The 23,197-nt window shown below is 37.7% G+C and overlaps 1 protein-coding gene across 3 annotated transcripts in view; it reads right to left on the reverse strand.

Moving 5' to 3' along the window:
• The window catches only part of PRTFDC1 (phosphoribosyl transferase domain containing 1), a 42,165-nt gene extending 19,994 nt beyond the window's left edge, over window positions 1–22,171 (reverse strand). For 2 of the 3 annotated variants that reach the window (XR_015772597.1, XM_005518737.3), the window contains exons 1-3: window positions 22,099–22,165; window positions 18,623–18,729; window positions 16,440–16,623 (exon numbers count right to left, since the gene is read on the reverse strand). Coding sequence is in view for 2 of the 3 variants with exons in the window: in XM_005518737.3 (XP_005518794.1) it covers window positions 16,440–16,623; window positions 18,623–18,729; window positions 22,099–22,143 (336 nt within the window). In the remaining variant the exon portion in view is untranslated. Of the gene's footprint in view, window positions 1–16,439; window positions 16,624–18,622; window positions 18,730–22,098 lie in introns of all 3 variants that reach the window. The other variant, XM_088055814.1, reaches the window with a different exon arrangement.
• Window positions 22,172–23,197: the final 1,026 nt, after the last annotated feature.

The raw sequence follows: 23,197 nt of genomic DNA on the forward strand, positions 1-23,197 counted from the left end.
CTAACTGTATAAAATGAAAATATAAATGATACCTTTTTTAAGAATCTTAATTAATAGTCTTATTTATGAATATTTTCTAATGCTTGTTACTATTGGTGTATAAGAAAACCACACCCTCACTTCTTCCTGTGGCTTCCTGTATTTCCTGCTCGTTTTTAAGCCAACATCAAACTCTAGGCTTTACTAGACTAGAAAAAGTTGCATCTTTCTTTTTAAAATAGTGTTCCCTGGCTTGCTATTTCATAGTATGACAAGGGTTGAGTAACCTATTTATCCCTTTCAAAATGGGAGGACAGGAGCATCTTAACACTTGACCAAACACCTGTAAGTATGTTCTTGGTTTGAAACAGTTTTTGGAAACACAGGCTAAATGTGTTTACATGTCAGCTCTTTTTGGAGGAATTCATTTTTTTTCAAGGGAAAGAAGTTCTGCAAAATTTATCACTTACTATCAAAAATATTTTCAGTGTGTCATGGAGTTTCCAGAGCTTTGCTTATTGAACTGACTCAAAGATAAAATCCTTGAGGTCAATTAATGAAATATGACCAATCAGGTTGAACTAAATGCAACAGAATAGTATGTTGTGATTTTCCTGTTAAAAGAATTCTTTTTTTAAGAGTTCTTTTTTTTGCTGAATTTGCTTTAGAAACATTTCTAGTTGAAATTCTTCTCATGGAAAATTCTCCACCAGCTCTAGTTCCAGTTCATTATCAGCAGAACACAAAGTTAAGATCACATAAGGGAGACACGTGTAAGCCCTACTTTTAAGGCAAGACAAAAGAGGCCTTAAAGAAGGTGGCAAATTAAAAAATACAGTCATGGCCAGTCTATATGAACTTTTCAGAAAAAGCAAGAGCAGAAATAAGTATAGTTAATGTGGGTTTTTCTGCCAAATTGATGCATGAGCTAATCTAATCTTCCTACCTATAGGAAGTTAGCATTAGTCCAATTTTAATAATAGCTCCAGTACCACAATGTGACGCTGTGGTTTACTGGTAACACCAGGAAGCTTCATCATTACAAACACCTGAAAAATACACAATACTTGAATTGCCTGCTTTTATTTCACAAATCCAGTGCTCTGAAGCCAAATGTTTTTCCACAGGTAAATACTGGGACTCACAATGTGGGTAAAGATCTACTGGAGTAAGGGATTTATAGCTCTTCTTCCCCTCCCAAAGCAGAACAGGCAGAGGCAACACTTGGAGGGTCAGAGCCACCCCCTGTGCAGATGGAACCACACCTGCCCACGCTCACAGCCCAGGCAGCAGAAGTTCAGGGACTTGCAAGCACCTTTGCAGATACCTGATCACAAGAAATCTGGCAACCCCAGCAACTATTCATGGTCCTCATGTCTAAATTAATACAACCTTCCTGTATTAACTGTAACCAAAGGTTGTAGATTTGCCCAGATGAGAATTTCTCCAAGTTTGCATTCTGCAGATCCACCAAAAGACTCCCTGGCTTTCACTCAGACTCCACTCTTCACAAAACTCCCACCCCATAGCTTTGTAAGAGGTCCTTAGCAGTCACTGCTTTAAAAGACAGCTTTTAGACCTGCCTTCACTTTTTCTGCACCGGATCTGGGAGCTTTAGATAAATTTCATGCTGCTCTGATCCGTTTCCTGGGAAACAGAGCTAGAGCAGCAATGAAGGTTACATCCCATACATTTTCTAATATAAGTTTCAATATTTATTTTCTTAAAGAAAAACAGGAAAAAAAAAAAGCCCAAACAACACCAAAGCAAGCAACTGATTTCCTCAGAAGATTATTTTAAAACAAAGCAAAAAGTGGAGATCAAGAAGATTTTAAGTTCAGGCTTAAAACCGTAAGTCTTTTGTTGTAAAGCAAGACAGGTCACTCTTCAAAAGTCAGGCATGTATTCAAGTCAGACTATTATAAGACTATAAAAAGCAGATTGTTTCTAATATCTACCACAGCATGTGTAACCAAGGCACTGACAAAATATTTTTTCATTTCCAAATAAGAAAGTGTAGAATTTCATTAGCAACCAGCACACAAGAATTACTGAAGAGGCAGTTTGCCCTTAAGCTGCTAGTTGAGAAAGAGAAAAAAAGATAACAGTGAGGTGCAATGATTAATGAATTTATTTATTTTTCACTAAAAAAACCTCTCTCTTTCAACAGTATTCACAGCAGCACTGTTTCCTTTGCATTTGGTATTTCTGGCTTCAGCTGAAAGGAAGATGCTGAAATAGCATCTTCATTGCTGGCAAGCAGCTAAGCAAACACAAAAGCCATTGAGAGCAGGGGGATCACAGCATCCTGTCAATCTCTGCATTCACACATCGGCTGTTGGGACACAACTGCACACATTTATGAAAATCCTGGCGCTCTGACTGGAGAACGAGTGCCATCAAAGAACAAGGCTGAGTATTCACAGTGCCTAAAAACCATATCATTTTCTACATGGTTTTTCCATATGCAGCTCAGAACCCTCCAGCCAAGGTATTTTTCAAAAATTTAAAGAAATTCCTTGCATCACACTGGAGAGCAATTCTCTTGCTAAAAAAAATAAATTCAGGTCATTGATTTTAATGCCATTTATAACTATCTACATTTATCACTTAACTCATGTTGTAAAACACATACCTGCCAAACAACAAGGCTCAATACGACGGTGTGACATTACCCTGATCATAATGTTCACATAGATAATTTGCACACTATGGTTGCCATGGGAACCTCTCAGTGCATTTTTCTGAATTCTCAGTTTATAATCTCAAAATAACACTGCACTAAATGTTAAGTATAAAGTACAATGAATGTCAGGAAAGAAAAAAATGTTTCGTTCAGTACCAATTAATGCCAATTCAGAAATATTTGTTTAATTTTCATGTTCTCAAGTCATTCAGAGCTTCTTTCTTCCTTTGTGAGTTGTTCCAACTGATATAATTGAGTCTCTGAGATTTCTTATAAATGCAGAAATATGAATTGCTTCATTTTCTTTCACCCAAAGTTCCTCAATACTTGTTTTCTAAAATCCCTAAACCCTATCAACTATTTTTTTTTTTTTTAATATTTAACATTAAATATATTGGCTTGGATAGAGATAGCTCTGAATCAGACTATATTTTGGTTAATGTAGCAAAAAATTTATTGCAGCTGTTTCTGACAAGATGCAATGCATTGTGTCACATCCCTACACCTCATCCCATGCTATATTTCTAATTTTTTTTCTGTGCTTAATAAATCCACATTTTCCAGGATAAATCTTAATTTCTTTGGTTTTAATTACTGGTTTGTGGTTTTTCACTTGTTCATCTTTGTTTTATAATTTTATTTTATTTCAGGAATACTTGATGAATTAAAGCAAGCATGTTATTTCCACCACCATTTTTCATGGCATACAAGATAAAACTTTTGCTTTCTATGTAGATTGGAAATATACATATTTAAATTCCATCTATATTAAGTCATGTGTTTTGAACTGGGTGGGGCACAAAATTATTACATCTCTTTTACATCTCCTGAGATCAACACTTGGACATAGTTCAAGTTACAAGTGAAATGAATTGGGTGGTCTCAGGAAAATTCATTATAAACAGCATTGCTCATCTGAAAATTGCACCAAACTGTGAACATCTGTTACTCTTCTGAAGAAACAGAATCTGGAGTACATTAATATTGGGCTCAGTTAAACAAAGATTCTTTAATCATGGCAAAAAAAGTAGCTTTAACAGAACAGTTTAAATGCATAACTAAATTATGAAATATGGACACAAGGTCATTATCACACATCTAATTATTACAGCCTGCAGAGTTCATATGTAATTTATTAAAAAATGTGGTTACCTTTTTCTCCCAAAATTCATTGGAGAAACTCAAAACAGAGAAGAATGTGGCCATCAGGCCGTGTTCTGTGTTGCTTTTGTTGCCTCCGGCGATAAAGCAGATCCTCCAACCTAAGAATTCCCATTAGGACAGCTCTTTCAGTTCACACCACCATTCCACCTCCTACAACTGGGTTTCCAGGAAGGTTTTAACCAAAAAAGAAGTCAATGACAGACCATTCAGTTGTCCCTTGGATCCTAGGATGTAACTAAATTGCTTTGCAACCTGCCTCCTGAGAAATACTTCAAAATATGAGTAAGTTGTTTGGGGAAGTGTTAGTATGGCATCTACAGGATCTGTTAACCTATTTTGACTGATAGTCAAAATAAAGTCAAAATAAGTCAAACTGATATATAAAGTATAGGCTATGAAATATTCTCAGTGAATCAGCAGAAGTTGAATTGTAGTATATAATGCTGTACTTAAAAACAACATACACTTGAATCAATACAATTTTGGGTTTCTTCTCCCAAGAACAACAGCTAAGAACAAAAGACCCCAAGGGTGTAGAACACGAGCTGTCAATTTTCATGACAGACAGCTAGAAGGACTATCCAGGCTTAAGTAGGAACATTCAGAGGGCAACTAGTAAGAACTGTTAAGCTGAGTTGAGTGAACTGTTAAGACGAGTGAGAATGATATGGATCATTTCCCAGTAAAGACTGGAAAGTTTGCCTTCCCTTACCCAGAATCAAATGTATATCAAAGGCCAGACTGCAACCTCCGGGGTACACCCACATTCAAAATAGTCAAGTGCCAGGTCACTGATATATTTTTAAGAGGTGCCTTGAATACCTTGCAAACAATCCAACAATGCTGAGCCAAGTGGGAATGGAATCCAGTAAACTGACACACACCCACTGCCAGAACATCCCCCTTCCCCGCAGGGAAGTACAGGTACGTGTGCACTGAAGCACTGACAGCTTTGTGCAGCTCTCAAAGCTTTAAAGCTGCCCTCCTGAGCTGACCACACCACTGACTGTGCTGCACTGAGACTGGCCTTGCTGCTATTGCCAGGATAACAGATAATAGCAAATTTTAATTTGCTGTAGGTGTATATTTAGCAGAGTTCTAGCTACCACAGTGCAAGATACATTTCACTTCTGTAGGAGTAGATCTACAATATAACTCATGCGAAGATTTACTTATTTTTCATTCTATTTCTTCCTTGTTGTTATTCCTTAACTAAAAGATCCACCACTCAGGTTTGGAACTGCTTCAAATTCAGGCTAGTCTATCCAGTTCCAAGGAAGGCCAGAGTTTTGCAATGAGGAAGTTGGCTTTGGACAGAGAAAGACAAACAATGAACTTAGTGACAGCAAGGTACTCCTTATCAGATGACTTGTTGTAACACCTGGGTATATTTCTACTGTAAAAGCAAGGCAGGTCATTCACCTTCCAGACAACAGTCTGGGAAACAGTAAGTCATTAAACTTAATAAATGGAATTGCTTGTAATCATCTGTTCAGACACAGCAATTTTTTGTGTACCAGGACTCCTACATGCCTTCCTGTATTAAATCCAAGGAAGGTAAGGTATCTTAAAAAAAGGTCCAAACTGTCATAAATCCAAGCAGAATTCAGACCAGTTAACTGGGCTAATAAGGATTATAGACAATAAATTAATTCACTTTTTAAATTCTGATTTAGCAATTAGATTTTATATACTTGCTTAGCATTGGTTAAACGAGTTCTTTTGTTTAAGAATGAAGCAGAAAGATTGCAGCACTACTTATCACCATATGGCAGAAACAGCCCTTGAACATTTAAAAAGATCAGCAAGAACTGAAATCAAGAACACACGATAACAAAGGTTTGGACTTGTATGTATATCAGAAACATAATAAATCCTCAAAACTCAGGTGAGTTTTCACATACTATAGTCTGAGATTTCTTTGTACTCTATCTTATTTTTATTCACTTAAGATAATATTTTAAACATAGAAATTAAATCTCCGTACATTCCAGCATGAGAAAAGGTATTGACGATTTCACAGGGCTCTTCAGTCATGTAAGGTAAGGTTCAGATCACATAATTTTTCTCCAGAGATGGGAAGCAAATAAATTTTAAAACCTAGTGGCAAAGGAAAAATTTAGGAAGCATGCCCTCCAGATCTGCCATAGTCTCACTCAGGTACTCCTTTTGGGCTGCCAGGAGGCATTGCTATGGGTGCCTACCTTTTGTGATAGTAATGTAATATCCACACTCTCAGAATAGCAGACTTGGGATGCTTTTCCTCCTCAGCTCCATAAGCCAAAAAAAGTATAGGGAAAATTTTCCTCCTGCTATGGTAATGCAAAAGTCATTAAGGTCATCAATCATGCTATGGCCAACTGGACTTGGGTAGGAAAACGTCCATTTGGATTCAAATCAATAATAACTGGAGTATCTGTCTTTTGCCCAATTATTGTTTAGTACTAAATGCGTGAACATTACAGCAGTGCAACTAGAAGTCGTGTTTCCCGGTCTCAACAGAGAATCTTAGCATGCCAGCTCGGACACTACTAGATCCACATGTATGAGATTACCCCATTTTCTAAACTGTGTTGTAAATTCATGATCAAATGTAAATGAAGATTGTGAAAAAACATATAGTGAGTTTGTAGCTCTGTACTAAAAATCCTCTCCACTTGGGGATTCAGCAAGCACAAGAGAAAACAGCTTTCACTAGAATAAGCACAAAGTACTAACCTTCTGACCCTGACTACCCTTAGTTCCTAGAATCTGGTGATAAAACAGTGATAGAAGAAGAATCCTGAACTTTGTCAAATAGCCACAGGCTGAGAAAACAGATAAATAGGTGTAAGCAAATTCACAGAAGATGAGTCTGATAAAAACCTCAAATGCTTAGTCCCTTCCAGCAATCTGGAGCTTAGTTTATCATTGACTCTCACAACTCAGTAGCACTCTCTTCCATACTTCCATGTATTTAGTCCCTTGGCTAATGACAGCTTGGAAACTTTTAACAGTACACATTCTTTGTGAATTTTCTTGCATAGTTGTTTTATAGTATCTCATCTTTATTTAAATATTTTAACTTCTGTCTATCAAATGAGGTGGGAAAATAATTTTGTATCTGTCACACAGATCAGCACTGCAATTACACAGAAGTTCCTGTTATTGCCATATTCCTTTAGAGTAACCCTTTAGGTCTGGCCTTACAGACCCACTGGGGTGTGATACTGCATGAGCACTACAATGTTATGGTCTGTTTTAAGAAACAGCATTTAAGATGCCAATAAAAGCGAGTCAATGAATTCCTTGAGAAAAATTAGAATGTTCCGGCTTGTTTTAATTAATTTTGCCCCATTTCAGATCTTAAGATGAAAAACTCACATATGAAGTGGTACTACTAGCATACAAATAATGTGGTATTTTTTCAATGCATAAACATGCCACAGTACTTTCAAACTCATCAGATCTTATTTTTACAGCAGGATTAGTGACCATTAAGTTCTGGACCTATCTTACACGTAAGATCCTATCTCCCTGTTACTATAAAATCTATGAAGCAGGATGACACACAGTATTGCTGCAAATGCCATAACTTAGTAGTAGCTCGGTGTGTTTTTGGCATAATATGAAACAAAACATCTTAACAAAACTGAACTTCAATATTTTAGGCTTTATAAGAAAGCACTGCTTTACAACAAATACTGCATCCAGGGGAATCTAATTCTTAGAAAAGACAAACAGTTGGATGCTTCTAATAAAATCCCTTTATGCTTTGAATCTGTTCTAAAAGTGGCCAGTTTCAAAAACATCTATAGTCTTAAATGTTAAGATGTTCCTGGAACCTGGATTGCTTAAAAATATCAAAGATTTAAACTCACAAAAAAACCCCTCATACAAAAAAACCTTAAGAAAAAGGAACTTCAGGTCTTAAACTCTGTTTACACACAGTATCTGTACCCTATGCAATATACTTTAATTCAAGATAATTATTTCAAATTTGAAGACATTTTTCAAAAGAAAACATTACAGCTTGTAAGAAAAACGTGACTCTTGGGGAGACAAATTTCTCAATATTAGAAAATACCTCTATGGAGTTTATATTAGATCTGAAATCCAGAAGAACACAGTACCAACTCACAATATAGGAAAACTAATTGTTTTTTAATTAAAAAAAAATAATTCCATAGCTAAAAATCTTATATCCGTATGAAGGAAGGTAATACCTAAGGTGGAAACAATAGATAAAAATGAAAAGTGTCTTTAAAAAGCATATAGTTAGTTGTCTCAATATCCTCCATAAACACTTTAAAACAATAGTTTGATAGTTCTGAGAAGCTGTAGGACAGCTCAGAATCACTCTGCCTTCACTACCACATCTGCTCTAGTTCTGTCCCCATGGCAATCAGGCCACTTCCTACTCAGTTCTCCCTCGCCTGAGTTGTTTGGTTCCCCCAAATCTTTCATATGTGAGTCACTGAAACACTTACTCATACTTTAAAAAAATCACTAAGATTTCAGATGGTGCTAACATATTCAAGTGATGTGTAGGTGTGTTATCTGATGCATACAGTTCCAAAGATCATCCTCTATAAGTAAGTTTTACATTAGAGATAAACTTGGTAACTGACTGTATGATAGACTTATTATGACCTTGCCTAAGCTATACCCACAAATTAACACCTACTTACATTAGAAGTAGCATCCCAAGACCCTAAGCACAAAATAAAACTTTTTTATTTTAAATAAAACACTTTCTTTGAGCAAGAAATTAATTAAAGCTCTCATATCTCACAACTCTGCCATCATGTTAAACGGAAGCTGTAGGTTCCATGTAGGTGAATGGAGAGCATTTCAAGACCCTGACTTTTAATTTCACATTTTATTTCATATAGCATGACCTTCTCCAGTTTATCTTAGAACACTATGAAAACTAGGCTGGTACACAAAAATAACTAGTGTTGAAATATCCACACTCCTTTTGATACCTTGGAGGAGCACATCTCAGGTAAAGAGGGTGAGTCTGAGGCTTGCACACATGGTAAGTGAGGGTCCCTTGACTATGGGCAGACTCTTTTTTCCAGCAAGAACTGTGCTGACTAAACAATTTACTGCCCACAAGCTGTCCCCAGCTGCTTGTAAGCCTCCCTCTGGCAGAGGCTACTGAGATGCATGTGTGCATCTGGGTTGCTGAGAACAAATCCAGCAAGCTCACATGGTCCAAATAGAAATTCTCTGATAACTGGTGTTATCTGGGCTGAAACAGGTTAGGCAGCTCAGAAGCAGCTGGGCTGGCCACTGCGACTGCCTGGAGGGCACTGCAGTCCCTGAGGAATGAAATGGAGACAGTCACTGGTCCAGCAGTGCAGGTGCAATCAGGAAAGAGACCAACCTCCAGTGTCTGAATTTTCACCCCACGCCACTGTACCTGATGTACAGATTAATCTGGCAGGCGACTTTAGTCTCAAAGTGCCTGAATTGTGCTGCTACTCTTGTAACACCACTCACAATTTAACCAAAGAGATGCCATTCTTCTCATTACATTTTTGTGAACTTCTTTTAAAATTTCACCAGCTAGCTGCAAGAATAAGATTTTGGGATGACTTCCACTACTAACACATTTTTGGCTATTTCTCTGAAAAGTTTGAGTGTCTCTGAGGCTGGTATTTTGCAGTAAGACACTGCTGCATGTTGATGAAAAATATTCTATTTTTAAACAAGTCTTAACACTTGAAAAAGGAATATTTGGACACAGTTTGGAGAACTGTGAATTGTAGTATCTCCAAATGCTCAATTCACAAAACACGTGATCAGTTTCTGCAGTTTATCACCTTCTTAACCATCTCAGGTCTTACTAAATTTCAGAAAATAACCAAAAGTGTATGAGATACAGGGAGAGCAATCTCTCAAAATTAAGATTTTGGAGCGTCTTTGGCATGGAGGTCTAAAAGACCTTTTACTCACTTGTTCTAGCAGGTCTGAACCTCTCATGGAACTTTCACTCAAAAAGATACTACTGCTTTGGGATGTAAATGCTGTAGAAAAAGTGCACAGAGATAAAATCCCTTTGGGATTTCAAGAAGCAGATTTCCCAAATCTCTCATCATTTGCTTGCCCATAAGACATCTCTCTGACAACACTATCTACAGTCAACAGAACATATTTCTCAGAACAGCAACAACTTTAAGGTCTAGATCCTTGACATTGGTAACTTCTATGGACTAAATTATGTCACGTTTCTGCTGCCCATTAGCATCTGAAAATATATCATGCTGCAGAATTCTCTGTACAGTTGTTCACTGTGTGCAGTGGTGACTGCAAGACATAAATCTGAAATAGGTTAAGAGTATGTTTTAGTTTTTGAATGTCTAATGCACACACAACTTCTCTGCAAATTAACTACAAATCACTAATTTTCAAATTAAACCATATTTTTGCCTAGACTGAAGTTATTTATTTGCCTGTCAAATGTATAATTCACAGATAATTTGGAGTTCAGTCCTGTGAAATTATGGTAGAACTTGGCTTTAAAGTTGACAGAAATTCATTCTATCAGGGAGGCTCCAATTTGTAATTATTCCATGGCTCCTCCACATCAGTAAGATGATGCAGCCATCAGCTAAACTGTGTACATGAAACAAAATAAAGAGAACTCACAACCTGTCCAAAATAAAATATTTAAGTATAAAAACTAATTTGAATCCTCTTTCATCTCAGCATGTACATTTTTCTCAGGAGATTGTGAGGTATGTTTTCCTGTGTGACACAGCAATGAGCATAAACAATCATTGTAACACTGGTGTAGAGTCTGGGTATAGACATGAATCACTAAATGCAAGCAAGACAGCTGTTTCTTCTGTGTTGTTAAATTAATAGAACCATTTTGAGGTTACTTGCCTTTTCAGGGTCAAGATTTCAACATATTATTTTTAAATGCAAAGTTCATAGTGATCTTAAAAAAGCCAAGTTACATATAATAAAAGTATACTTAATAAGAATAGGTTGTTATGAAAAGTAGGACTGTACATTTTATACCACTCTGATTATAGTCTGATGCCTCATGCTGTTGAGTTTTTTAGGAATTAAGTACATTCATTTGGTGTATGAGAAGGAAACCTGCATGGCACAAAATTGGCTCTCCATTTATCAAGCGTTCAACTTACTCATTATAAAATCCCTCTGTTTCCTTACTCCTACAGAAGAGAGATTTAGCAAAACTGTTTACTGAGATGGCTTCATATAGCAAAAACATTCAGATTTCTACTAAACAATGCTTGTTTTGTTGCTTGTTTTCATATTCTTGCAGCACTAATAGTCCTGTTTATGCCAAGACTAATAACCAACAGTTGTAAATATCTTTCAAACAACTGGAGGCTGAAGAGGAAACATCATATCAATGGATTTGTTTGTGAACAGAATTCAATGCAACCATTGTGCATGGATTACAATTCAGCAGCCACATTTTCACATTTTTTTATTAGTTATGTTCTGGAAACTATAAATAATGTACTCATTTGAAAGAATTACATGAATTGACCAAATCTACATAATCCTCTGGAAGTTGCCTCTGAAGTTCATTCATATTTGGAGCATCAAACACATCTCTGGACAATGTGTTCCAGTGCCTCACTAACTGCATCATAAAAAAAAAAAAAATATCTCCCTTCTATCTAGTTTAAACCTACTCTCTTTCAATTTAAAGGCATTTCCCCTTTTCCTCTCATTCCATGGCCTTGTAAATGTCCCTCTTCACCTTTCTTGTAGGCCCCTTTCAGGTACTGGCTGTCTGCTCTAAGGTCTCCCCAAAGCCTTCTCTTCTCCAGGTTGAACAACCTGAACTGAATTAGTCTGTCTTCCTAGGAGAGGTGCTCCAGACCTGTGGTCATGTATGTAGCCTCCTCCAGACCCCCTCCAACAGATCCTTGTCTTTGCTGTACAGAGGACTCCAGAGCTGGATGCAGTACTCCAGGTGGGGTCCCAAAGTTATTCAAAATAACAGAGTTTGTTATAACAATGTCATTTCAAAATAACAGAGATCACTGCTCTTCTGCCACTTTAGTCCACGCACATAACCAAACAAATCACAAAAGACTTAAGGAAAAGTAACAATCTCATTCCTACTTTACTTCTCCATGGTTTTCAGTCAAAAAAGGTTATGCCACCATGATTCTCTTGTCCTTCCCCAAGATGTGAGCTTTACTACCATATCTATCATATAACAAACAGTAATTAAGAGAAATAGATAGATATCTATGGATAACCATATGGGAATACATGCATTTTACAAGAACAGGTAGCAATGCATGTAGAAAGCACACTGCTCTACTTAATAAAAGTGTGTAGTGTTTATCCTCCTTCCATTAGTCCCCATCACCAGTTTCAACAATGACTCTTACCATGATTCCTTATCTTTTTAGCTTTCATCATCTATCCACTGAAGAAGTCTTAATTCACATGCATTTACCTTCTCTTCTATTGAGAGGCTGTTGAGAACCTTTCAAGAAAGCCTGCATACTTCCTCTACTTCTTAATTTTTTCAATTCCATTTAAAAATTGAGCTTTGACTTAAAGGTCACATTTGGCATAGCCGTAGAACCAGGATTAGGTGATATTGTTTCATCTCTTCATTGCAGATTAGACTTGCTAAGCCAGAACATCCTCTTCTGTTTGAAGCTGTAATACAACCTTTACCTTTTCAGCTTGTCCTAAATTTTCTCTTCCACACTGAACACGGAGAAGCTCTAATTATTGTTTACAAACAGTCTGCTCTGCTACTACACTTCTCATACTATGTGCTTTTACTAAAACATATACTATTCAGCCCTTCCCTTCATGACATCCACATCCTTCTATTTTTTTGTTCATTCTCACCTTCGGTTCATCCTCAACCATTCTTTCTTGTCTAGTCCTATCATTTAATTCAAAACACCCTAGTAAAACACCTTCTTAATCAGCTCTTTAATCTCCTACAGTTATCAATATCACAAATGTATTACAGGATTTCTGGATCCACTATCTCTCCTGCTAGGGTTACATTCTCTTTAGATGACATTCCCCAGCTCAACATCTTCCATCATTACTTTTCATCTTTGACTTCAACATACCATGCTTCTGGAAATAATTTTGAATTCTCTTTTCAATCTGAAATCTCACCCATTTTCAACTTCAGAACTCCGATTTCCTGTGGAGGAACAATCACTCGGGGAAAACAATCAGCATGGTAAAAACTGAATAGTAAATTTTATTCATCCAGTTTTAAATTCAAAAATCTCTGCAGTCAATTCCACTGTTCCTGACTTATAATAAAATCCAGTATCTTAGAACCTAATATCTAAAAAGCTGCCAAATTCTCTCAGATCTCATGTCAGTGTTTCCAGAATACAGTGTTTTCCCCTAAAACTTGGCATACATCTTTTGCTATATTAATCATATTTCACATGAGGACTATTGTAGTGCTTCTTGCTCTACCCACTATCCTTCTTGCCTTGCTGCTCTTGAGTTCATTCAAGAAAGTGTGCTTTTTCTCTTCTCTGCCTTTTAAAACTCAGAGCTGCTGCTTTTCATTCAGATTTCCATCTGGAAAATTGATTTGATTTTCCTCTCCATCTACTTCCTGACTTTTATCATTAATTCTACATGATGCTTCCTATCTGTTTACTCCTGAAATCTTATTTTGTAACTCTCATCTTGGTGCTTTCTTTTAAACTGCTCCTTGTAAAATACAGGAAAGTTTCTCACAAAAATGTAAAAATGTTCAGGTACATATGACAATATTTTACAAACCAGATAAAACCATCCTGATTATGGCAGTACAAGTAGCCACTCATCTTATTAATATCCAGAGAACCTAAATGTACTATGCTTTTTTTTTCAACCAATTCATTTGCATGAAGAAATCTAACGAAGAAGATACATGCCCAGCTTTCAGCTACTTAATATGAAAGAAATCCTAACATACTAATTAAGTATAAATTCTAAAGTCTAAATTCTGTAATATTATGACAGGTTTGCAAAACGAAGAGCCATATAAAACTGGTCATATTTGCAATCTCCTTTTCCTGTAATCATGTCTGCATGCCAAACAGCAAAGTACAACATTTTCCACTGATACTTGGCAATTAAGGGGTACTTTCACTGATGCCAAGATCTGACTCTGGGTCACAATTACAGCCCATTTTTGCTATTCTATTAAACCAAGAAATCCCACTTTGAATTACAACCCCTAAAAACCAACTAACCTTTCAATAGTGAAGCTGGAATGAGACAATACAAAAATCCCATGAGTTTGAGCTGAAATTAGTTGCTGGATTTAAACAGCTTGAGGGGGGAAGGGAGACATGTCTGAAGGAAGCATATTGAGACCAGCAGGACTCCCTTCAGGAGAGAAAGAGAGAACAGTTAGTAAAAGGATGCAGGATAAATAATGTGAGAAGAATGGTGTCTGTAAAATGAAAAAGGGATAAAAAGACAGAGCAGTAATAAGTCTTACTAGAAAGTGGAACAGAAAACACAGAGGAAAGCAAAGGAGTGGAACTGGTGATGCTCCAAGATTTTAAGTAGAGTCTTATCTCTAGATAAGCTGTAATTGTTGTCTCTGATTAAAGTGTAAAATACCGAGAAAAATATGTTATTACAGAATAAACTGTCATGGAGATTTGGGAGTTTCATATAAGGCTGGAATAAAGAGTCACTCAGACCAGGTACAGTGAGTTCCTGAAGTGATTTCAGCCCAGCTAAGCTGACAAGGGGACATTCTCCAAAACCTGCAATTGCACAGGACACAACAGTAACTCAGGTGCAAAGGATGGCAGCTAGTGGTACTGGTGCTGTAGTCAGCATTACGTTTATGCATATCTCATGGACTGCATCTACCAATATTAATGTCATTTCAAATTTCTGCTGCAGTGTCATTCAGCTTCTCAAGACCAAACAGGTATCAAGCACTAAATCCAAGCACTAAATCAAGGACAGCTTCAGTCTCTAAATACATGACACCTGTTTGGCAGTACATATAAGAAAAAAGAATATATTTTCAAAAAAGCAGATGCAGGCACTAGTTATTGGGAAGGTGGTATCTTTCTGATACAGCATGAGGCTATGACCCAAAATATGCACAGCCACTAAATGATAAGATCATCTAGGACTTAGTATTGGTAACTGCACCCTCACATAATAAAATTCTTAGTGCTGTTTCAGCTTGATATAACATGCTTTTACATTATTTCCTAAGCTAAAGATGTGAAAATTTCCACATTTTTGCAGTACACATCTTCTGCCACTCATTGGTTATGGGTTAGTATGGCTAATAAGATTTGACCCCGAGGAAAGAAATTTTACAACCACGATATCTTCATACTGGATAAGAGATAACTCTGTAGGAAAATCACGTGCATTAGCTATATGCCAGATGCAAAACAAAACCCAGTTTAAGTAATTCCACTATTTGCTCAGCAGTGTTACTGAAGTGCTATTATAACTATGCCAAAAAAAATTTAGTAAAATTTCCGTGTGCCATTATGTGAGACAAACATTATAAATTATTATTTCTGTAATGCTGCTAATACTAATATTTCTAATACTGCTAGAAATTATATAATATTAGTATTTCACACGTGCTTCATAGAACTAACTAATTCTTGAAACAGAAGTCCCAGGACCAAATCCTAACCAAATGGCTATAAAAGGTTCTCATTCACTTTTTTCCACACTGAAAAAAAGTCAGACCAAATCTGTGAAAGTTAGGATCAGTTTGTAGTCACTGGGGTCAGAAGAAAACGCCAGCCAACAACCTGTGGAAAGGATGTAGTTATTGTGGGAACTACTGGACATAGCAAGCTGCTTTTCTGCAAAACACCGTATTATCACTCTATTTATTAGTGTACTTCCTCAGACATTTCTACAACAAATTACTTATAGAAATGCTCCCTCACTATGGAACATGCACTGCAAGGTAGAATATAAATTTATAACGGCTACAATAAGAACTTTCAGTTAGAGATCCAAAAAAATGCTGGTCATCTCATTACCATATCTTCAGTGACACAGATGAATCATTATTGCATAATTTCTTCTGAAGATAACAGGAGGGCTTGATGATTACTTCAACACTGTGTTTGATTGAATAGCTTGTTTCATTTTCTTGTAGAACACTATCATCATCTGGTGGTATATTTTGCTACTATATAAACTGCATGCTATGAAGACGAAAGCATTTCATTTACTTAGCATTAAAAATTTAGAAGGAGACATAGATTTACCACCTTGCAGTTATGCCAAACTATGCGGGGGTGGAAAATGCAGTAACATGAAATTAACTTGACAGAACTGCTGAGGATTTTGTGAACAAACAAGATGCCAACATTTTACATGAATGAAATTTGAATACGTCTCTGACCAGAAGTAAAAGACAGACTAAATAAAACAACAGAGCTCAAGGATGCTTCATATCCATATTCATACTATCGACAAAGTATAAGGAATATGAGTTTTTAAGAAAACCTCAGAGGTTTTTCAAACAAAAATACTTTTCACATAGTTTTTCTTATAATTGGAGGTGGAGATCGCACATGCAAAAGTCAACTATTTATTATGACACTCAACCAGAATCTACATAAATCAGTTGTTGACTTACGTGGTAACTTTTCAGTCTAACAAAATCGACTTTCATGGAGATGAACCTTTCTGAATTTCTGCTAAGATTTTTAAAGTGCTCCACAAGATCAGCACAGAACTTGTATCCACCTTTGAGGACACAGAGAACCACAATATCATTGTCTCCAATATCTTGCATAATATCTTTTGCCAGTCGTTCTGTCCTGGGCAAAAAAAAATTGGGGATAAAATAACTTTAGATGCAGATGCTTTAAGTTCATGGTACACTTTACAAACACTATGGTGAGTACAAAGCTTGACTGGCATTGCTTAAGTATCCTGACTTCACAGAATCACAGAGTGATTTAGGTTGGAAAAGACCTTCAAGATCATCAAGTCCATCCTTTGGCTGATCACCACAAAGTCAGCTAGACCACAGTAAGTGCCAGGTCCAGCCATTGCTTGAACACCTCCAGGAATGGTGACTCTACCACCTTTCAGGACAGTCCATTCCAATGTTTGACTGGGTTTGGATCCAGCTCACAGACAGCAGATACAGAGTGATGGATGCAAGATGCAAAGCACATGAATGGGGTTAACCTTAAATGCATAAATTCCCCATCTATACAAACAGAACCTACACATCTCTGCGTATTTTTGGCTCATAAGAGACTCGAGAGACAAGAATGTGAGCTAGCCTTCCATTTTACCTCACAGGCATTATCAGAATAAAATATACCTGGACAAAGCCCTAACTTGTTATGTTAGTTACTGCATAAGAACAACAAATTAAGTGAAAGATAGGGAAGAATATTTGAAAATTTTGTGCTGATTGGCTTTGGAAGATGCTACCCCTATGATTTAATAAAAATATACATAAAAACTAGAAAGCAATAGAGCATCAGTGAAAAGCTTATAAAGAGCGTATACTATCACTATTCTGTACAGCTCACTGTTTTATACAGCAGAAGAGAGGACTGCAAAGAGCTTCAGTGACTTGTTCAAAGTCACACACAGGCAAATAATCAGGCAAATGCTCCAATGAACATGGAATTGTGGGGTTCCCAACCAAACCTATCCTCTCTTTGACAATTCTGCATTGCAAACACAATATGGCAGATGATTGGAAACAAATGATACACATTTCTGCCCCGCAATGCTACATATATTTTCAAGGTAAAAATAATAAAGATTAATATTAAAAATAAATGTAAATAATAAGTATTAACTTTAAAATTAGCATTTCTAGACCTACAATAACCCTATTAATAATAATAATAATAATAACTGGGTCATTTCTAGATGTAATGCAGTATCAACAGAAAACTGTTTTGAGGAAAAACAGCTCAGTGCATTACATTCTGTAAATACACTGGAAAATTCTTTGATAGCTCTCTGAATTAGGTTAGTAGTTTTAATGAGAGTAGACTTGTAGACAGGATACAATTTATTAAGTAATCCTATAATTTATCCCATGTCTTTTATTATTACATTTTTCAGATTTGGCTGATTTTTTCTTTCTCTACCAGCTGTAATACAGAAATCAATTTGCCTCTGCATAAGCACATGGGCTGAAATCTGTTCATGGAGCAGAGAAGAATAAGCTCTAGACTGAAGATAATATATTAATATATATTAAAGAGAAACAGCTGTTGCTTCATTTCCACATCTTTTATTTTTAATGCTCTAGTAAATTCCATATAGCAATAATTATATTTTTATAAAATATTTTTGATATGAGATATCATATCAAATCTCATATATTTTTGATATGAGAAATAGAAGATATTAGAAATATTAGATCATCTCATTTGATGTGAAATACGTAATTCCTTCTAGTGTTGCAAGAATGAGGATCACTTACTTTACTGAAGATTAATAAAATAGTCTTTCATCAACTTTTATGAAGTCTGAAAATGGGGAAAACCCCTCATTAAGAAACATTTCTTTGATGAATTTTTGTTTTTTATATTGTTCCTCAGATTGTTTGCAGCTGAAATTTCCAGGAATTCCAAAGACTACTTTGTATGTTAAAAGTGTAGGTACTCCAGCACACAAAAAAATGTATTAATTTAAATTTCTAAATAAAAATATCCAAGTTTTTAACTTGTAATATTTTAAGACAAAGATTATACATGCACTTTATATGGATGACAGCCTTTATAATAAAGAACAATACTACTGACCAAACAATTTATTTAGTAACATTCAAGCTACACATACCTGTCAACAATAATGCCATGTGGAATGAGGACATATTCCAGGTCTCCATAGTAGTGCTGAGGATAAGTAAATAAATCCAGACTGTATCCAGGCCAATTGTCTGAAATCTGAATATCAAACAGTACTGTCAAGAACACTTCATGGTGTTTCACATTATGTAACTGATACAAAATCAGCACTCTAGTACACATTCTATTGGATGAATTTGTGTATCATACTTTCTTCCAGTTACAATTTACTGTTTTGCTTTTCCCATTAATTATTTTGCTCCTCAGTATAACTCAGAAATCAAATGCCACAGCTTTTTCCCCATAGAAAGTGGGAAATGTCACTTGAAATTACAAACAACTAGATAGACAAAGGAAATATTTAATACTAAACTAGTGGCTAAAATAAATTTCTAAGTACTTTCAAACTCAAAGTGCAAATATAATATTGCCAGAAAGAAGGGATTCTCCAATGGAAGAATGGATGGCAGAATTAGAAGTCATAAAATTCTATATTAAATTTGTGTATTTCTAGTTTAGAATTACTTAAAGTCATAAATAAATAGCTAAGTATTCTACAGATGAAACATCACATGTAGAGAATAATCTATGTGGTTCATGGATGATATCTGTACAAATCTGTGAAAAGCTGTACTTCTTGCCAAAGGTGAGGTTCTTAATTTAGATGTCATCAAAGATAAGTGATTACAAAATGTTTCAATCTCACCTCACTATAAAATTAGGTTGTAAATCCGTATATTTACAGAAACAGTATTTTACAAACTTATTATACATTGTTTTGTTTTTTTAAGTATCAGAATACAGAGATTAGATCTCAAAACATACAATGGTGGTAGAGCTTAAGAAGGTCAAAAATCAGCCAACAGTTGGAGGCTTCAGAAAGCTATTCAGAAATGCAAAGTCACCAGTACAAAAACTAAACAAACTCCAAAATAAAAGTTTTCCCTATTCCTTATGAAAGACAAGACCTGCAGGTTCACAAGGTATCTTGAAATCATTACAAAGCTTTGCTTCAATACTGGTTCAGGATAAAGAGCAACACTTATTGTTTTCCTTACAATCATATTCCAGAGGTCACACATAGCTTGGCTAAGGAATCTTGAGTACAAGGAAAAATGGTGACAAACCTGCCGCTGTGCGGTGCATGTCTTAATGGCATTTTTGCTACAGATAGTCTTTAAAGGGCCATCACTGAAACCAACCTACACTTGCCATTCTACAGTAGAGCAATAAACAGTTTCTCACAATTTTGGCTAAGATAACATATTTGATGTTGAGCTGTTCCTCTACATCCACACTTCTTTAACTCAGACACAGCCCTGGCTCATGTTGTACTGAAACACTGTTCTTCCTTGTGGATTTTGGGCTGCTTGGGGGCCTTTTTTTTGTATATTCATTGATAGCTACAGACACCTTGACTGTTATGTTTTCTTAAATCTACCCAAAAATTTCTGCATAAAAAAAATTATTCGTTGCCAACTGCTACTGAATGAGTAGCATGCCCCATGAGGGGCATGACTGGGAGATCACTAGAATCAATGAAAGCTTTTCCCCTGACTTACACAAGCCTTGAAACTACACAAAAGAAAAAAAGTTACTTAGTTGTGTTCCTCATTTCCATAGAAACAGGAGATTATAAATATCCTCCTTGGCGACGTTTCTAATTAGAGGCAAATCTTGCTCCAAAAACACTGCTAGTTGGCCTGGAAAGACTATTTTCCCATCCACTTTTTCAGTGTGTGGAGGGGCTGAAGCTTTTTAAAGATTTTGTAGCAATGAACAGTTTGTTCAAAGCATTTTAATGCAAACTGAAACAATTTCATTATTACAAACACCCACTAGCAATCCCTGTCAGTGTTGTTTACTTCTGCATTCTTGTCAAATTGAATGGTTTCAGCGTGATGCAGAAGATCAAATTAAATGGATAGAAATTGCTTCCAGAACTCATATAAACCAATAACTTTTACCTGGGTTACAGTAAGTCCTTTATAAAACAGGATCAGGATGAAATTTTGATTCTCTCATTTATCCTTCGGGTTCTCTTGAACAGCAGAACATAAACAGTGTAACTCTACAATAATATTGAAGTTCTTGTTCACAAGTGCTTGCTGGCATTTCATAAATAAGATGAAATTCACATGTTCTTTCAAATTAATTATTTGTCTGATATAATAAGCCTATTTCATACTCTTCTTTCTTTTAAACAGGCACTTTTAAAGTTCAGGCTTTGCATGTTTGAATAGCCCAGCAGATATTCTTCAATAAGTCTTTAAAAAAGTTGATGTGAATGAATATAAAAAGGAATACAAATACATGGCAATATCCAAAGGTGTTCCCTCAAGGCCTAAGAGAGAAGCTGAAGACATTCAATTGCAACACCCTTAGAAGAATGTTGCTCGTTTTCTCATCTGGCAAAGTGAGCACAGGTGAGGTGTGAGCTCAGTCCTCACCTCCAAACAAGCAAGAAACAAAGTGCAGCTTTTGTAACTTAAATGATGCTGCAGTGGACTGACTGCTGTTGGGTTTTTGGGGAGTTGAGCAGATAAAATTAAACCAGTGCAGCAGAACATGGTCACGCACATTCACCTCCTTCTTTGCAATAACCTCGTGTTGCTCTGGTGATATGCAGTCACCCACTTAAGGAATGTCATTTATTACACAGGTGTCAGGAGAGTGGTTGATGTGTGGTGTTTCCAGACAGACCTCGAACACACAGAGACAGGTCCTTTGGAAGAAGAATGAGGGGACGTTGGAGTGGACAGTGCAACCACAGCCTACACAGAGAGCCCTGGGCCATGATCTGGGCAGCTGACCCATGAACTTTCTGTTAAAATCCTAATGCCACATTAAAATAAGAACATACCTAAGGTGGTGGCAGTGATGGCATTTGCTTCACAGGAGAATCTGGTGTGTCTATCAGAATAAGGATCACATTCATTCATTTTTGCACCATTTATCCATCCCTACAGGCACTCCAAACGCATTGCCAAGGTTCGGGCTGTTTTCCACCCCAGAAGAACAAGAACAGCCCAACCCTCTTTCACGGCGCCCGCGGACCCCCAGGAGCCCCTCAGCGTTCCGGTGGGAGAAAGACACCTCGGGATGCCGGAGGATCCTCATCCCCGGTACTCAGGGAGCGTGGGGAAGCACAGCCGCGGCCACAGGAGCCTCTCGGGGCGGTACCGGACCGTGCTTTCACGGCGGAAGCCAAAGGCGCGGCTCAGCCCAACACGCCCGTCCCTCCCCGGCAGGGCAGCGGGGCCGGCGGGCGCGGCGGGACCGGCGCAGCGTGAGGGGACGCGGCCCTAGCGCCGGCCGGGGGCCCGGAGCAAGCGGGGGAAGGGAAGGGCGCGGGGGTTCAGCACAGAGCGCCAGAGGGTAGCGGGGAAGCGGGCCGGGAACCGGGGAAGCACCGCAACCGGCGAGGGGCGAGCTGCCAGGGTGGGCCGGGCCGCGCTCCGCATTTACCACAACGCCGCGGCCTCCAGCGCTGCTCCCGCCCTGCCCGGCCATGTTCCTGCGCGCGCCCGGCCGGGGGGCTGCGGCGGGGCGGGGCGGGGCCGCGCCGGGGCGAGCGCGACTGCGGCGGTGAGGGGTGCGGGCTGTGGGGTGCGGGAGGGAGGGTGCGGGCTGTGGGGTGCGGGAGGGAGGGTGCGGGATGTGGGGTGCGGGAGGGAGGGTGGAGAATGCGGGATGTGGGGTGCGGGAGGGAAGATGCGGGATGGGGGGTGCAGGGTGCAGATGGAACCTGTGCGGGTATAGGTTTGGTCGGGATGTGGAAAGGCTTGATCAGCGCTGGCCAAGGGGCCTGGCCTGGATTAAGGGTAATATTAAGGTGGTGTGGTTTAAACTGCTATTTTAACAGGGTTTTCTTATGCTCTGGGGAAGAAAAAAAAGAAAATTTCCAACGCTTCAGTAGTCATACTTTACATTCTTGCTGTCTTCTGGAGCTGCTGCTCCTTCCCACCACTGTGCACGTGCTGGGGCAAGCTGTCTTCCTATTGCCCCCAGCCCATGTCCATGTTGCCTGTGCTCTCTGTGCAGTTGGAGGTAAACAGATCAGGCACCAGGAACAATGCAGCTTCCTGCCACCCACTTCAAATTCTGTTAAAATTATTAATAATATTTTACTTTCACAGCCTCACAGCCTCTCAGATGAGAAGGAGCTTGTTTTTTTATTGGCTTACTCTGATCATTGCCTACTTTTACGTTCCCATATTAGAAGTTCAAACTTGGACTTGCTCCATCCTTTTTGTATCCTGTCTTTTGTGGAAAATGCTAACAGCCTCTCTGCCCACTGTGGATAAAAACAGAGCTTTTCACTTTCTTAAAATTGAAAACTGGTTATAATTTCTAGTATCAATCTGTCAAATACACAGCTGGTAGAATTCTGCCATTCCTATACTAGAAAATATTAAAGGAAGAAAAAGTTGCTTTGAGGGGAGACCTAGGAATAGTGAAATATTCTTAGTGGTACCTGAGGGGCTCTCACCAGCCAAGTATGAAACGTTACAGGTTGGTACACTACTATTAGAATGTGGTCATTGACAGTTCTGGTCACAACAGA

The sequence above is a fragment of the Pseudopodoces humilis genome, chromosome 1 (assembly GCF_049639895.1).
Source record: "Pseudopodoces humilis isolate 2021_Gansu_Grassland_sample_001 chromosome 1, ASM4963989v1, whole genome shotgun sequence".
NCBI lineage: Eukaryota > Metazoa > Chordata > Aves > Passeriformes > Paridae > Pseudopodoces > Pseudopodoces humilis.